Source organism: Ochotona princeps, chromosome 17 (genome assembly GCF_030435755.1).
Source record: "Ochotona princeps isolate mOchPri1 chromosome 17, mOchPri1.hap1, whole genome shotgun sequence".
NCBI lineage: Eukaryota > Metazoa > Chordata > Mammalia > Lagomorpha > Ochotonidae > Ochotona > Ochotona princeps.
Window position 1 is genome coordinate 18610827 of NC_080848.1, and position 16687 is coordinate 18627513.

Below are 16687 nucleotides of genomic sequence, written 5' to 3' on the forward strand. Positions count from 1 at the left end.
CCATCCAGCTCTTTGCTTGTGACCTGGGAAAGCAATAGAGGACGGCCCAAAGCCTTGAGACCCTGCACCCACGTGGGAGATATGGAAGTGGCTCCGGGCTCCTGGCTTTAGATTGGCTCAGCCCTGGGCATTGCAGCCACTTGGGGAATTTACCAGCAGATGGGAGAAATCAAACTTTAAAAACAAACAAAAAAAGCCACAGTACCACCTACCGCTACCCAGGAAGTCCTGAGGCCCCAGCCCAGCTCTAGAAGCCCAAGAAAATTTTAGGCTGAAAGCCAGTGTGGACCCATCTATCTCCACAAGCAGCTGGTGGAACCCATCTGGCCCCTTAAAAACCACGACACAGGGACAAACGTTTGTAAATTTAGGGCTCACTGATCCAGGTGGCCTGGCCACAGTGTATACTGGCACCCTGCCCAGGTATGCGCCACCTGCCGCTGTACCTACAGCCTTCACACCTACACTCACAGAAGCCCCTTACACTCTGCCTGACAGTATCCCCTCCAAAGTGGGATCTGGCCCCTCTAAGCAACATCTTACAGAAAAGCGAACCACTTCCAGGGTGGGGCTTCCCTTGTCTACAACAGCTGAGGCTGCAAACACCAGGACTATGTCACAGTCAGACAGGCCTTCTCTGGAGGACAGGTGTTGGAGCAGGGTGGCCGCAAGCTCAAGGGTGTCCTGGCCCCAGTTCTAACCTTCTGTCCACAGCGCCCACTTTCACACTCACAAGGAGTGATATCCAGGAGGCCACCCTAATGTGGAAAGCAGGCCATCAGCCACAGGGGTCAACAGGCTTGGCAAAGGTGAAGTCTCAGCTCCCCCTGCCCTGGCACACGTGGGCCAATTACCCACGCCCTTAACTTCTGTTCCGGCCCTCCCCAAAGAATGAGGAAGTGGCCTCCATTCTTTTGCTGGCCAACCTCATGGTTTGCTGAGCAAATAGGCATGTGAGGGGGCAGTGAACACAGCCGAGAGGCAATAGGAACTCCTCCCAACGGCAAGGGCCTGGCTGATGCCTGCTCTAGGCCCAAAACAACTCAGATGTTCCAAGAACCACCAAGGAGGGCGGTCACAGCCTGGCCGCACCAACAGAAGCTCAGCCTGGGCCCTGCCCTGTGCCTCTGTGCTGCCACCATGCCCACCAGGGCCATGTGTTGGATGCCAGCACCACCCCCTCCCCGCCCCACCAGGCCAGGCCCCAGCAGGACAAGGCACGGTCCATCCCAAAGCTCTGACAGTTCATGTTCCGCTTTCTGAAGGCCCTGCCTCCTGGTTGCAGTGGAAAACAGAAGTCTGGCTGCACACATGACTCCCCACGTGATTCTAGGTCCCAGGCAGCAGCGGAACAGGCTCCGAGTGCAACCAGTAATCTAGCAGCCAGGGTCTTTCTCTCCATCAACTGCACCAGGGACAGAAAAACATACAAGTTCAACCCATACAGAAATACCAGTATGCAGTACCCTGGGTCAAAATACATTGTGGCAGAGAGAGCAGGCTAAGCCACTACATGTGATACCAGTATCCCACACTGGGGCACCAACTGTTTCACTTCCAATCAAGCACCCTGCTAATGTGCCTAAGAAAACAACGTAAGATGGCCCAAGTGCTTAAGCACCTGACATCCCCATCCCCTGCCATCCAGGGAGACCTGAATGAAGTTCCTGGCTCCTGGTTTTAGCCTGGCTCAGGAAAATTGTCTCTCTCTGTCTCTTTGCCCTTCAAATAAACAAATATATGTGTATGAATATATAAATATAATGTATTTATATTTAAATTTTATTTATTTTTATTTGAAAGGCAGATTTTTGCAGAGAGAAGGAGAGACAGAGATCTTCCATCTGCTGGTTTACTCCCCAAGTGGCCACCATGGCCAGAGCTGAGCTATCCAAAACCAGGAACTTCTTCCCAGCCTCCCATTTGGGTGTAGGATCTCAAGGACTTGGACCATGCTCTGCTGCTTTCCCAGACCATAAGCAGGGAGCTAGATTGGAAGTGGAGCAGCCAGGATACAAACTAGCACCCATGGAATGTCAGTGTTGCAGGTAGAGGATTAAATCACGCCAGCTCCACAATGGCTACAATGAACATGTTTGCAGTGTCTGTCTGGCCCAGCCACGAAGACAGTCACCACATCCTGTCTGAAGGTTCCTGGATTTAATATCCACCTCTGGCTCCTGTGCTTGCATCCTAGCAGTGCAGCCCCTCCTACCAGTGCGATCCCTGCAAGGCTACAGCGGTGATGGTTCAGGATGGGGGTCCAGTCCTGGCCCCGCAGGGCTCACAGAAGGAACCGGGGGACAGAGGCTTTCTCGCCTTCACCCTCTCCAGTAAAACCCAAGAACCACATACTCTGAGAGGTGGTAATTCTGCTCCCCACAGGCACCATGAGAGATGGGTGTGGGTAGTCACGGCACCTGGAAACAACTCCCAACACTCACTATCAGAGGAATCAACAAGGCATAACGTGCCATGCTGTACAGCGAAGAAAAGAAATGAATGACCACTGCATTGAGGTGAGTACTCAAGCCCACTGTTGCACAGAAGTGGCAAGACAAAAATAATAATAATAATAATAATAATAATAATAATAATAATAATAATAACAACAGCCTGTCTATTCAAAATTGGAATCATGTAGGGATGGGTACAGATTCAAACTACACAGCAAAGTGCACGTTCTTAAACTACAATGGCTGCTTCCAGACCCTCTGACTGTGGGATACACTTTTTTCTTTTCTTTTCTTTTTTTTTTTTTACTACTGATTATACCCAGACTCTGAAACCTGATGTTAACTTACAGAAAACAAAGGGCTGGTTATTTCTGGCGGACAGGCAGGGAAAGAATTTCTGTCTGTCGCAAAGACACCTCTAAAGTGCATGGCTCTACCAAACCATAGGACAGGAACCCACGCTGTCACTAATGGTAGCCAGCACAGTAACATTTTATTCCTGCTTCTCACTTTTCCCCAGCTGATGCCCTCATAATGAAGTTACATAAATATTGAATAGGCACTTGCTCTGCCAGGATTCTGTTTCTAGCCAAGAATATAAGAGTGTCCATTCTCTTGAGTTGACTGTCCAGTTGAGCTTCAAATAGCTCATACAGGGTGGGTGTCATGGTAGAACAGGTTAACCCACCATCTGGGATGCTTGCACCCTCTATCAGCATGCTGTCTCCTGCGCTTCTGACCCAGCTTCCTGCAAACACGCCTCACAGGAGACCCAGAATTACTGAGTTCTGGGCTCCTGGCCTCAGCCTGACCTAGCCCTGGCTACTGCAGCTGGGGACTGAACCAGTAGATGGAAACTCACCATCTGTTTCTCTCTGCCTTCCACATTATATGAACATAAATAAAACCTTAAACACTCACACACACACCCTCTCCATTCTGTAGAATGCCACCCATGCCAGGGAAGCAGAATGTCACCCCCTGCCAGACAGTACAGCCTTTGGAAACCAGCAGAAGTCAGCTGGAGCTAATCCGGGAAGGCACAAGCCACAGACAGAAGCACTATTTTGGATCAAAATAGAAAGGGTGGCTTTAAACATGCTCTTATCCACAGAGGGTGAGACTGGGACAACTTAATCATGCATTCACATGTGACCTGGAGTGCCCCTGGAGGCCTGGGAGGCTGGGGTGGCTTTTATGGACTTTCAGGTCAACAGCTCCCCGCCCCTCAAGTAGCATTGAGCAACAGAGACCTCCCCAATTATGTACAAAAACACTGATTCCTGGGTCCCTCACAGAGCTGCACATGGGGTGGGAGGCATGTCAGTCTATATCTTCAGTACCTGCCTGTGTCACATTGCTGTGAGGGTTCTCACACCAGGGTGTGGAGACCCCCAGCATTCACTAAGACCCAGAATCTGCCAGCTGTGTGGTCACTCCTCATAGATCCCAGCTGCCAAAGCAGCCACCAGTTCAAGTCACTTTCACCACTTGGAGCAGAGGCCAATCAGCTAATGCCAGCCCTGTGGCTACTTAATAAGATGGCCATCTCCTCAAGCGTGTACTTCTGGCCCATAGGGACTTTTGCCTACTCTTCAGCCAGGAACATCTCCAGTGATTGGGCATGGGGGAGAACAGGTGGAACGTTTGGAGGCCTTCCAGAAAGAGAGGCAGGGGTCACAGGGCTCCTCCAAAACCCAGGCTAGAAGCAAAGACAGGTGAATGTGCTGGGGGGCTGGGGCTGCAGACAGGGAGCAGAATATCAATGGAGAAAACTAAGACAGGCAAAGAGGGGAAGGACGAGCCAGGGTTCCAGCCCGGCGAGCTAAGTTCTCCCTCACTGTGCAAAGCCCTCCTACTCCCTCCCCACCAGACAGCCTGAGAACACTGAGACTTGGGAACCCCGGAAGAGGCTGGGTCAGAGGGAAGCCCCAGGGTGTGGGGCCAACTTACAAAGGGCCGAAAATCATCATACTCTGAGAGGTGGCCTCACTCTAGGTCCCAGGGCAGTTCTGCAATCATCACCTAGCAGCCAGCTACCTCCCATTCCCATCAATGTATAAGCAGCAACTTTACAAACCAACACCCTCCACTAGCAGGTGTCCACTCATCAAAGTTCCAGATTTTCTTTGCCCTCTAGGGAAATGAGCCCCTGTTTGATGAGTCACCACATAAAGTGTAAGGGCTGTTACAGTCCCAGGTCAAAGTTTGAAAGCCACACGCTCTTGGGCACAGCTGGGTTCTGTCGGCCGCCCTGTGCTTCTCAAAGGCAACCACGCGTCCCCACACAGCACACCCTGAGTGTGGTCCAGCCAAGCTCCAGAAAACAGCAGTCTGCTAAGAACGCAAATGGAGGGTCAGGAGAGGAGGACGGAATGAAGGGAAAAAAAGGAGAACCTAGTGAGTGGGCCACCTCCAAACCAGGCCCCCTTCACCCTCTGTCCTGGACCTTGCGTCCAGAGTTAAAGTGAACAACTCATTGACCCCTCCCGGTTGCAGACTCCTACACGGCTCCCTGCTCGAGGTGCACACTGCAGCCGGGTACCCAGAGGTTTCTGCAGACACTTCTTCTGCCCACATTTTGCTCTGTGGCTCGCAGCAGCACCCTGCCCCCACGTGCCCAAAATAAGCAACACCCCCCACCACCGCCAACCTAGAGCCACACAGACTGCTGGGCTGTGGCTCTGCCAAGAAGGAAACTGAGGCTTATTTTCTGGCCACAGGTGCCGAGGACAGCTCGCTGGAGACTGATCTACTGCCCACTCACCACGTCCACCCACACCGGCGCCCCCACCACAGTAGCTAGACTGTCCCAGGTCCAGGAAGGCCCAGCACCCAAGCCCAGCTGGGGTTTTCACACAGGAAGGAAGAGTATGTTTAAGTGGGGGAGGGGATGACGGAGGGCGGAAATGACCGCTAAGCCAGCACCCAGAGGCTGGGGCAGCATGCCCCCACCCCCAGCTTTGACCTTTGTGCAAAGACATCCAGTCTGCAGCCTGACACCCACCAGGCAAAGAAGCAAAATTAGCTTCAGACAGTGGGGGTGACTTAACAGCCCTTAGAGGCGGAAACACCACGTGGGTGGAGGCTGGCAGAGTAAAACCCGATGGTACCCACAGAAAAGGGAGGGGAGGCACCTAGAGCCAGGCCTGCCCAGGAGGGTAGGGGATGGGGGGCTTGGTACAGGGGGCTTACGTTACTGATCTGGTCCTGGGTCTTCTTGATTCTCTGGAGCTCAGGGGTGTCTGCCACCACGCTGAAGCCTCTGCCTTTGTTCTTCTCAAACTCCTCCTTGTAGCGCACCTGCAGGGCAGGAGGGAAGGGAGAGAGAGGCGCAGGAGTGAGGGGCGCAACCAGTGGCCCGCTCTGAAGCAGCAACCAGCACAGATGGCCATAGGAAACAGGGGAGAAAAAGCCTGACCCAAATCCTCCATGTCAAGCTGAAGCCTCAGCCAGAAAGTGTTGGAATAAAAATAACGAGGGCCAGCGCTGCAGCAGAGTGTGCAAAGCTGCCCCCTGCAATGCCAGTACCCCAGACGGGCACAAGTTCTAGACTCAATCTCTGATCCAGCTCTGTTAATGCCCTTTGAAAGACAGTGCAGGATGGCCCAAGTGCTTGGGCCCCTGTACTCACAGGGGAAACCTGGAAGAAGCTCCTGGTTTTGGATCAGCTCAGTTCGTATCATTGCAGCCATTGGGGGAATGAATTAGCAGTTGGAAGATCTTTCTGTCTCTCCTTCTCTCTATAAATCTGCCTTTCCAATAAGAAAAAATTAAAAGAAAAAAGAAAAGAAAAACTCAAGGAACATGGGTATTAAGGCAAAACTCTGTATGGATTTTTTAAAATTTGCCATAAACAACATTCTTCCCATTCTCTATCAACTTTTCTTAAAGCACCCACTGGGTGTGTGTGTATATGTGTAAACACACTTGCAGGTTATTGTTAGTTCCATTTTACAGACAAAGAAATGGGGGCAAATCCTCGGCCAGGCCACAAAAGTTAGCTTTAGCTGGAGCCCCCAGATGGAAACCCTTATCTGCCTTACCTCTGACCCTTTGCTGTCAGGCCCTCCTGCTTGAAAGCTCACAGGAAGAAGGTTCTCACCAGAGCTCTAGGCCTGCCCCAGCTCCCACCCAAGCCAGGATGTGGCCCCACCTGCCAAGAGCTGCGGGCAGGGGGCTGAAGCCATCACAGAGTGAGGGCCATGCGAGAGGGCAAAGCTGGTGCCCAGAAAGACGCCGGCGAGGGTGCCAGGGAAGGAAGGCCATGAAGCCTGCTCTCCCTCTTCAAGAATTCCATGGAAACCTCCAGGCTGCCATGAACAAGGACTTCCCTGACTCTATAGAGCATGACATCCCAGGAACAGCCTGTCCTCCCCAGGGGCTGATCAGGGACAGAGTGGAGGCTGCAAGCCCTGTGGGGCCAGGAGCAGCTCGCCAGCTTCAAGAGCCTCAGCAGGCCCCCACCAGCTGCCTGAACTTCCTCCCCAGGACTGCTCAGCGCTGGAAACGGTCAGCCCAGGACACGGGAACAGGACCTGGGGAGTTTCCAGGATGATGAGCCCAGGCAGCTCCCAGGCTCGGAGGGGTCATCTGGGGGTGGCGCTTGGCAGCAACGACAGTAACAGCCGCAGCTGGCTGCACTGGCCAGACAGGGGCCACAGCCACACCTGTCAGACCCCCTGCAGAGCTCCCACCCTAGGGGTTCTGAGACTGAAAGGCCAGTTCCCAGAAGACCGGAAATCCTTGGGCTGGAGTCCTGGGCCAGCCAGGGCGCATGCCTGCCAAACACCAGCAGTCCCTGGAAGCGCTGTGTTCCCAGCAGGGTGACTCTCTGGAGGGGGGTTAATGGGGAGCCTGTGGGAAAGGGGCTTCAGGCAAAGCAAGGCACTTAGGTACAAAGAAACGAATGGCCACAGCCTCTTCCCTAACCCTGAAGGGCTGGCACCAGGAGTGGTTCAAACATGGGGAGGGGGCTTCCGTGGCTTCTGGAGCAGATTGGAAGCTGGGTCCAATCTCCTCCTCGCAGACTGATCTTCCACCCACTTCTGCTGCCTCAGTGTCCACATCTGTAAAATGGAGACCATCATCCAAGTGGGTCAGGACTTGCCACTGGGGAGCAAGTGCTGTCGCCCAGCAACTACCACTCCTCCTCAGCTTCCTGCCCTGCGGGGTCAGGCTCCTTAATCCAGACAGAAATCACCATGGCAACAGGGCAAGGACAAGGGCTAGTTCCCAGGCTGGGGAAGTGCCTCTCCCTCCCTGCTGGGACAGGAGGGTTGAGTTCACTCCTAACACAGGAGGGTAGGCTGCAGAGAAGAGCCACTTGGCCGTATCAGGGGGCCTCCCCCACTCCCCCCGCCCCGCAAGCCAGTTGGTCATTGAAGGCAGTGGCCTGGCTATGCTCCAAGGCCCCTCCCACTCTGAAGTCTGACTGTGTTTTGTTTCATTTGTATTTTTAAAGATCCATTTGTTTTTATTTGAAAGGCACAGTTACAGGGAGAGAAGGAGATAGAGCAACCTTCTATCCGCTGGTTCACTCCCACAATGGCTGCAATGGCTGGAGCTGAGCCAGACAGAGGCCAGGAGCCTGAAACTTCTTTTGGGATTCCCACAGGGGGGGAGAGGCCCAAGCACTTGAGTCATCCTTCACTGCCTTCGCAGGGACATTAGCAGGGAGCCGGATTGCAAGGGGAGCAACCAGGGCATGAACCGGCATTCATCTGGGAAACTGGCCTTTCAGGCGGAAGCTTAGTCTGCTATGCCATAGCAACAGCTCTTGACCATATTTTTTTAATTTCAAAAAAAAAAAAATGTATGAGACAGAAATAGAGAGCAAACACACAATTCCCCCAACACTAGGTCATCTCTCAAAGGTCATCAGCAGGGCCTGGGCTGAGCCCAAACCCTACCTCTTATGGGTGCCAGGTCATGCCTCAGCTACTTCACTTCAGATCCAGCTGAACTAACACCTGGGCTTTCTACCTGGGTCCTGGGGTTTCTGACCTGGCATGTATGGAGATTGTCTGAGATGCCTTGTGGTGCTGGAAGGGGTGGCAGCGGTCAAGGGGAGGGCCAGCCTGCAGCCCTTTCAGCCTTTCTCCTTATCCAGGCTCACCGGCCCAAGGCCACTTAACCCAGCTGCCAGTTCACACCTGAGCAGGTAACTGCTTCCATTAGGAATTCCCCCATTAGGGCCAGAAATGACGCCACAGGCTCCCTCACCCACATGAGAAACAGCCCGGAAACTCCCTGCGTCTACTTCCTTGGTCACGTATGCCAGCCCACAGCAGGCTCAGATTAACGCCTACTGAAGGAATGATGACGGATACAATGAAGGCATGTAACCTCCCCACAAACAAGGCAGCATGGGGGGTGGGGAGAATAACCACCTTGATGACCCAACAAGTGAAGGAAGATCATGTCTTTAAAAGAAATGTATTGAGCAAAAACACGCCACCAACCGCTTCCACTTAGATTGTACTTGCTGTGTTAGGTTCACATCCCTTTTGAAACCAAAGAAATCAGAGATGTTGGACACAATGAAGGACGCCTCACAAAGCTGAAGGAGAAGTGGAATTAGGAGTGCTGGGGACTGCATGGTGGCGGGGCCGCCATCTGTGACACCTGAATCGGAGCATCAGTGCAGCTCCTGATTGTTTTGCTTCCCAGTCCAGATCCATGCTTATGAGCCCGGGAAGGCAGCAGAGGCTAGTGCAAGTGTTTGGGCCCCTGACATTCATGCAGGGCACATGGATGGAGTTCCAGGCTCCTGGCTTCAACCTGGCCCAGCCCCGGCCATTATGGCTATTTGGAGAGAAGACCTGCAGATGGAAGCTCTCTCTCGCTCTCTCCCTCTGGATCTGTCTTTTAAATAAAAAAGACCAGGCGCGATAACCTGAAGTACTTGCCTTTGCATGCGCTGGGATCCCATACGTTCGTACCCTAGTTGTTCCACTTCCCTGCTTGTGGCCTGGGAAAGCAGTCAAGGATGGCCCAAAGCCTTGGGACCCTGCACCCGTGTGGGAGACCCAAAAGAAGTCCTGGCTCCCGGCTTCAGATCAGCTCAGCTCTAGCCATTGCGGCCACTTAGGGAGTGAACCAGCAGATGGAATATCTTTCTGTCTCTCCTCCTCTCTGTAAACCTGACTTTTCTATAAAAAGAAAGAAATCTTAAGAAGAAGAAGGTTTTTGAGGCCAGTGCTGTGGCACAGTGAGTCAAGCTGCCATCCATGACACCAACTTGCCATAGAAGCACTGCTTGGAGTCCTGGCTATCCCATTTCAGATCCGACTCCATGCTAATGTGCCTGGAAAAGCAGGAGAAAATGGTCCCAGTGCTTGGGACCCTGCACCCATGTAGGAGACCCAGACAAAGTCCTATGCTCTTGGCGTCAGCCTGGGCTAGCCCTGGCTGTTGCAGCCATTTGTAGAGTGAACCAGTAAACAGATTTCTCATGCTTGCTCTCTCCCTACTGCTCTCTGTAACTCTGCCTTTCAAATTAAAAAATTAAGTAAATCTTAAAAAAAAAGGAAATAGAAATTTTACCTTGGCACCAAATTTTTTTCCACAATACATGGAAAATGTGTATAACAAAGCTATACATGGATTAAAAAAAAAAAAGATCGGGCCCGGCAGTGTGGCCTAGCGGCTAAAATCCTCGCCTTGAACGCGCCGGGATCCCATATGGGCGCCGGTTCTAATCCCAGCAGTCCACTTCCCATCCAGCACCCTGCTTGTGGCCTGGGAAAGCAGTCGAGGACAGCCCAATGCATTGGGACCCTGCACCCGTGTGGAAGACCCGGAAGAGGTTCCAGGTTCCCGGCTTCGGAATGGCGTGCATCGGCCCATTGCGGCTCACTTGGGGAGTGAATCATCGGACGGAAGATCTTCCTCTCTGTCTCTCCTCCTCTCTGTTTATCTGACTTTGTAATAAAGTAAATAAATCTTAAAAAAAAAAACTACACCATTCTTTTTTGCACAAAAATAAACTTGATGGTTTTACTCCATTTCTAGGGGTTTTTAAAGGACCCTCCTTCAGTGAAGGAGCAGAGCTCATGAGAAAAGCCAGGGCTAGAGGCAAGGCTGTCACATCTGTCCTCAGGTCATACCGGCCAAGTTCATGCCCTCTCCCTTACAGGCAACACTCAGTGTCGGCTCCAGGCCAAGCACTAGGGCGGGCCGGGCGGGCTGGGCGGGCTGGGCAGGTTCCACCCATCCTCACATCCTCAACAAGAGACACAACCAGGGCACAGGGTGGGTCCCCAGCCTGCACAAGCACATGCCACCGGTGGAGGCGCAGCTGGGAGTCAGCGCAGGCAGGAGTGACCCTCAAGTCACAAGAGCCAAACACTGATCCCTACCCAGGGGACAGGGGACTGTCCCAGGGCATTCTCCCTTCCCTGCCATGGCAGTGCCCACAGAGCGACAGAGAACACAATGAGACTCCTGCCTCCTCGCACTTCTGCCTGGGCTGGGGGGGTCACACCGAGCCTTCCAACTCTGATCCATCCCAAACTGCAGCCTACACTCAGCTTGTGGTCAGGAAGCAGGCATCATAGGTAAGAAACAAAAGGAGTGGACAGAGAGAAGGGTGAGGGTGCCCTGGCTGGCTGCTTGCCTCAGCCAGGCCTGGACACAGCCACCCAGGCAGTGGTTCATTTCCGGACAACTCAGTGGTTACCGCCACCAAAATGGAGGCTCCAGGTGTCCCAGACACCCAAAGTGCCACTTTAGGGACCAATATAGATAAGGGAAAATAGCCCAGATAGCCTTCCAGAGGCCTTCCAGAGCAGGGCTACTCCGGAGTCGCTGCTGCAGGGGCCAGGAGAAAGCCATGGGGTAGGGTACCAGAGGATACTCCCACTTCCCTCCCTGGTTGCCACTGGCAGCTGGAGTTGGCCCTGCCCCCACAACAGTGGCCACAGGAAAGAGAACCTGTCAGCACCACAGCCAGGCCAGCTCAGCACTTCCTAACCTTGGAGCAGTAGGGTCAGTCACCTCCTCGCTCCCACCCAACCAGGCCTCCCTCCAGGAAGGAAAACCAGCTCCATTGCCTGTGCACACAGCTGTTGGGAGGTGGGAGGGGACACAGCCAGTGAGCCAGGACAGCCTCCACTCTTTGTCCTCAGCCTACCCCAGCCCTCAACCCAGGATCTCCACATCACAGGGAGGAGTTATGCCTGCAGCAAAGCCTTAACCTGGGGGCCTCACACCGCTGCACACAGGCTGAGCTCAGCTCCAGCTGCCTCCTGCGTCCCTCTTCCGGCCCACCAGTCCAGCTGCTGGCTGCCTGGAATATGACTATGGGACCTTTTCCCCTCAACAGAAGCCCCAGGAAAATCAAAGATGCAAGTTCTTAGAACTCACTGCCCATCACAGCCCCTAGGACAAGGCCTTGGAACCTGCATCCCAGCACGCTCCTTACCACTTGCCAGTAACTGGCGCATCCACTGTGCTAGCACAAAGGGTCTCACTGGGCTCTGGGCAAGTGCAGGGACTCTCCAAACCTCAGGGCCCTCACCAGTGGTTCATCAGGTGGTTGTGAGCACTACAGGGGGTCTGGTTCTTGGGGAGCAGTAATGGAGAGTAATTACTGGGTGTGCCCACTGCCTGGGACACGCACATCCCGTATCATTGGAGAGCCTGGTTCCAGTCTTGGCTAGTCTGCTTCCAATCCAACTTCCTGCTGACACCATCCTGGGAGGGCAGCAATAATGGTGCACTACCTGGGCCCCTGTCACCCACCCAGGAGAACTGGGTGAAGCTCTGAGCTCCTGGCCAAAGCCTGGCTGTTGGGTGCATGCAGGAAGTGAACCTGCTCGTGGAAAAATCGCTGTGTTGTTCTTCCTTTCAAGTGGATGGAAATGCACAGACATTTAAAAATAGTCATTCTCCTGGTCTTCCCAGGGTGCTTGAGAGATCTACCCAGGACGGGAGCCTCAGGCAGGCCAGGCCTCAGGAGAGGCGAGGCCAGGAACCTCTAAATCCTGTCTGTGCTAGCTGCTTCTCCAGGAAGGAGAAGTGGACTGTCTGCCTGCTCCCTTTCTCTCCTCACCCTGGAGGAGGGCGGGGAGAGTGAGGGCACCCCTTCCTCCTTCAGACTCCACCCCTTAGGGATCAACTTCCAGGACTAAAAGGAGCTGCAGCCAAGTTTTTGTGGGGCTGACAATGGCTCTAGGAGTGGAATTTCTCCTCCTGAGGGTAGCGGGGGTGTGTGTGTAGTCACACGCACGTGTGCGAGGGCATGTTCCCACCTGCACCTTTTCCAGGCCTGTCGCCTCCTCCCAGCATCGCTTCCCCCCAGCTCCCAGGCAGCTTTGTCGGAATGGGGAGTCTTAACAGTCTCTGCCCCTCTCCCCACCAGGTGCACCTGGGGGGATGCCCCCTTAGCTGTCAGCTCTGCTGGGCAAGCAGGCTCCAGAGGAGGAAGCGTAGTGACCAGGCCACAGCGGCGGCCTCTCTTCAGTTCCCCTCCACCACAGAACCCACTGGAAGCCTCAGCCTCAGGCCACACCGGCGCTGCCTGCACATGTGGGAGGGACTTGGGGACGTTACACACTGTAAGTGTCCATGGGTAAGGAAAGCCCTGAGCTTCTCCCAGCTTCACTCCTTCACTTACAGAACAGGGGTGACAGGTACTCCAAGTTAAGTCCAAAACAGAGGAGGTAAACTCACCAGGCAAGTCCTCACCTGCACCAGCGACCATGCAGGCTATGGTCAGGCAGGGGCTGTTCTTGGGCAGTTGGACAGAAAGTTGAAAACCCTGGGGCTACAGTATCAACTTGGATCACTGCCGCCCACCCACATGGGAGATTTGGATGGAGTTGCAAGCTCCGGGCTTTGGCATGGCTCAGCCCCCAGCCTTTGCAACCATCTTTCTCTCTCTTGCTCTGCCTCCTAAATTAATTAACACACTATTTTTAAAAGTTGCAGTTTTAGGTTAGACAAATCTGTATCCAGAGGCTGCAGCGGGGACTTCCTCTTCCAGAGAGGAGGTGTGCCCGCCCACCGCTTGGGGCTGTGGTGAGGTCCAAGGAACTGAACTACCTGGAGCATTGGCTGCATAAGTCCTCAACAAGTCCCTCGTCTGCCTGAGGGATAGCCTCCTACGCAGACAGGGCTGCTCCTACTCACAGGACCCAGATGGGTCCAGTCAGGTCAGGCAGCAGAGGATGGCCACCAAGGCTGTGATGACATCTAGGGAGGGTGTTGTGGCCTTTAATGCGCCGGGATCCCATATGGGTGCCAGTTCAGATCCCGGCTGCTCCACTTCTCATCCAGCTTCCTGATTGTGGCCTGGAAAAGTAGTGGAGGATGCCCCAGAGCCTTGGGACCCTGCACCTGTGTGAGAGACCCAAAAGAATTTCCCGGTACTGGATCACCTCAGCTCCAGCTGTTGTGGCCATTTGGGAAGCGAAGCAGTGGATGAAAAGCTCTTTCTGTCTTTCCTTCTCTCTGTAAAACTGCCTTTCTAATAAAAACAAATCTTGAAAAAAAAAAAAAAAAAAAGATCGGCCAGCTGAAGTCCCACTCCAAGCGACTAGAAAAAATCCTCCTTTGGCCTAGGTAGGCCAGTACCACTGTCCAGGCTTGGGTAACCCCACCTGCCCCCATTCTCTTGCCTCACAGCCTCAAGTCCTGGCTGTGCCCAGGCTCCTCTCTGGGCCGCAGGCCTGCTGTTCTAGTGTTGGGGCTGCAGCCACTATGTTTATCCTGCAGAGTCCCCTGAAGTCCAACTGCTCTCCCTGGGCCAGGAAGCCATCCTGCCCCTTACCACAGGGGCAGCCATGTGGCCCCGACCTGCCATGGCACTCAGAAAGCAAGGCGCGGGCTCAGCAGCGTGGCCTAGTGGCTAAGGTCCTCGCCTTGATCCCATATGGCCACTGGTTCTAATCCCGGCAGCTCCACTTCCTCTGTATCTCTCCTCCTCTCAGTACATCTGACTTTGTAATAAAAATAAAATAAATCTTTAAAAAAAAAAAAAAAGAAAGCAAGGCACACAGGACAGGGCCTGTCCTACCTTGCCCTCAAGGCGTGGGAACATGCCAGGAACCTGGGGTAGAAGTGAACCTCCTCCCCACCCCACCCTGTGGGCTCCCCAGGATCCTCCGTTGTGGTGGATCCTGAGAGATGGGAGAGGGGCAACTTCCTAGAGGAGGCAGGATTTGGGGGGGCCCAGACAAGAGTCATAAAGATATCCACTTCTATCCAACCCACTTGGCACAGACAGGGCCATGCCCTCCCCAGTCCTTTGATAAAGCCAGGAAACGCCCAGAGTGTTGGGGCAGGGAGACAAAGCCAGGGCTGGGACTCTGTGACCGCAGGGGAAGGAAGAGAGCCATTATCAAATCCGGGGCTTATAACAGCCTCCCCAGTCCCGCCCCTCACCTGACTCTGGAGCTCACTCTGTTGCTTGAGACGGAGGTTTTCCGGGGTGTCAGCCACCATGGTGAAGGACTGCTTGGGGTAGTGTCTGCCAGACAGGAAAAAAAGAAGGCATCACTCCGAGCGCTCGGAGCCCTGGCTCTCTCCTGACCACTTCCTCTTTCCCCATTCCCAGCCCCAGGACCTTGGTATTGGCAAGCAGAGGCAGGCACTACCCAAACTCGGCAGGGTGGCCCGAATGACCAGCTGGCCATGGAAAAGAATCATGCACTCAGCAAGGCCACCCAGATCCTCTGATGGTGGACAGGGTGACCCAGGACAGCCCAGCCAGACTGGAGAGAAAGACTCAGACCAGGAGCAGAGACCAAATGGAAGGATGGTCTAGAGTGCTAGGAATATAGCAGAGGAAATGAACACACATCCAGGAGGGCATCCTGAGGGAAGTAGTGACAGAGCCCTGGGGCTGCACACACAGACCAGTGGGAAGCCAGAGGTCATGCTGGGGTGCCAAGTTACAAGTGCACACTTTTGTCCTGAGCTAAGGGCTTGCCTGCCTAGGTTCCTGAGGTCCTCCCAGCTGTCCTTGGGTTAAAGCTGGCCAGTGCCAGCCTCGGATATCCCTTGGACAGAGAACCAAGGCAACAGAAGGAAGACAACAGCCCAGTTGCACCTGCAGCACCCAATCCCTGCCAGCAAGCCAGCATGCTCCAGGACACCATCCATCTCCAGCCCTGGGGCTGTTACCCCAGAGAGAGGGCCAGCATGCAGGCCTCAGGAACCTGGGCAGCACCTGAGCCAAGCCTGCATGGATTGCCCATCCTGATTCTCAGCCCACAGGGCCCAGAGCAGGGTCCAGCCTACCGGCACTGGCATTCATCCCGGGCAGCTTCCTAACAAGCTGCCTGACCGCATCCGTCCCATACAGGGGCAGGTGATGCAGAAGGAAGATAGTCTCCTATCTCTTTTGTTCATGGATTATTCCAAGCTCCCCGGAGAGTTGCTAGAATACACTTGTCACACATTGAGGCTTGGCCAGGATGAGAACTAGTTATGGCCACAATAGCAGAGGACTTGTGGTGGGGACTGGGGATGGCAGGTCAGCAGGAGTTCCATGTCTGACCACCATGGCCACACTGTGACCACTGCAGGTCCTGGTCCCACAGGTGGCACCCAGATGAGTGACAGATCAGCTCCTGGAACATCATTCCAGATGGAAACCATCCCAGTTGGCTAGCATTTCCAAGAGCCGGACGTACGCTGCCCACCTGTGCTCTACAACACCTGGCCTTTTTCCAGCCCCCTGCATCAGCTGAGCACAACAGCCTGCAGATACATGACTTGGGAAGGACAGGGCTTGGTATGTGCAGCACTTGGCTAAGGTGGGGCATGACCAGCAAGGGTTCAGTGGGGGGCCTCTGGCCCTTTCACTAACTGATAGCAAACCGAGGCAAGCCCTCCCTTGCCACCGGCCTAGCTGACTCCAGCTAGGCCCATCTCTACCTGGGTCTTGGCAGCCCAGCAAGCAGCTTCCCCAGGAAAGGACAAAGCAAACACAGGTTCCCATGGTGGCACACAGAAATGGCTCAGAGATGGAAAGGTCAAAAGCTATGACTCCAGTTCCTGGGGTTTGCCCAGCTCTACCCAGCCTGGGCCACCCACACTGAGCTCCATGGAAATTCCAGGGACAAGGAACAAAAACGAATCTCCAGGCAGCCTGGTGGCATCACGGGAGGCTGGGGGGGGGGGGGGGGCGGTTGCTGGCATGCTCCAAGCCATGTCACAGGGAGCCCCCTGCACTCCCTGGGGTTCCTCACTTGTCTGCACTTACAGAGTTAAAATGGATG

The 16687-nt window shown here is 54.2% G+C and overlaps 1 protein-coding gene across 1 annotated transcript in view; it reads right to left on the reverse strand.

The window, feature by feature from the left end:
• LASP1 (LIM and SH3 protein 1) overlaps positions 1-16687 on the reverse strand; it is a 39011-nt gene that overhangs the window by 9873 nt on the left and 12451 nt on the right. The window contains exons 3-4 of the mRNA XM_004591130.3: positions 14847-14931; positions 5652-5759 (exon numbers count right to left, since the gene is read on the reverse strand). Coding sequence (XP_004591187.2) covers positions 5652-5759; positions 14847-14931 — 193 coding nt within the window. The remainder of the gene's footprint in view (positions 1-5651; positions 5760-14846; positions 14932-16687) is intronic.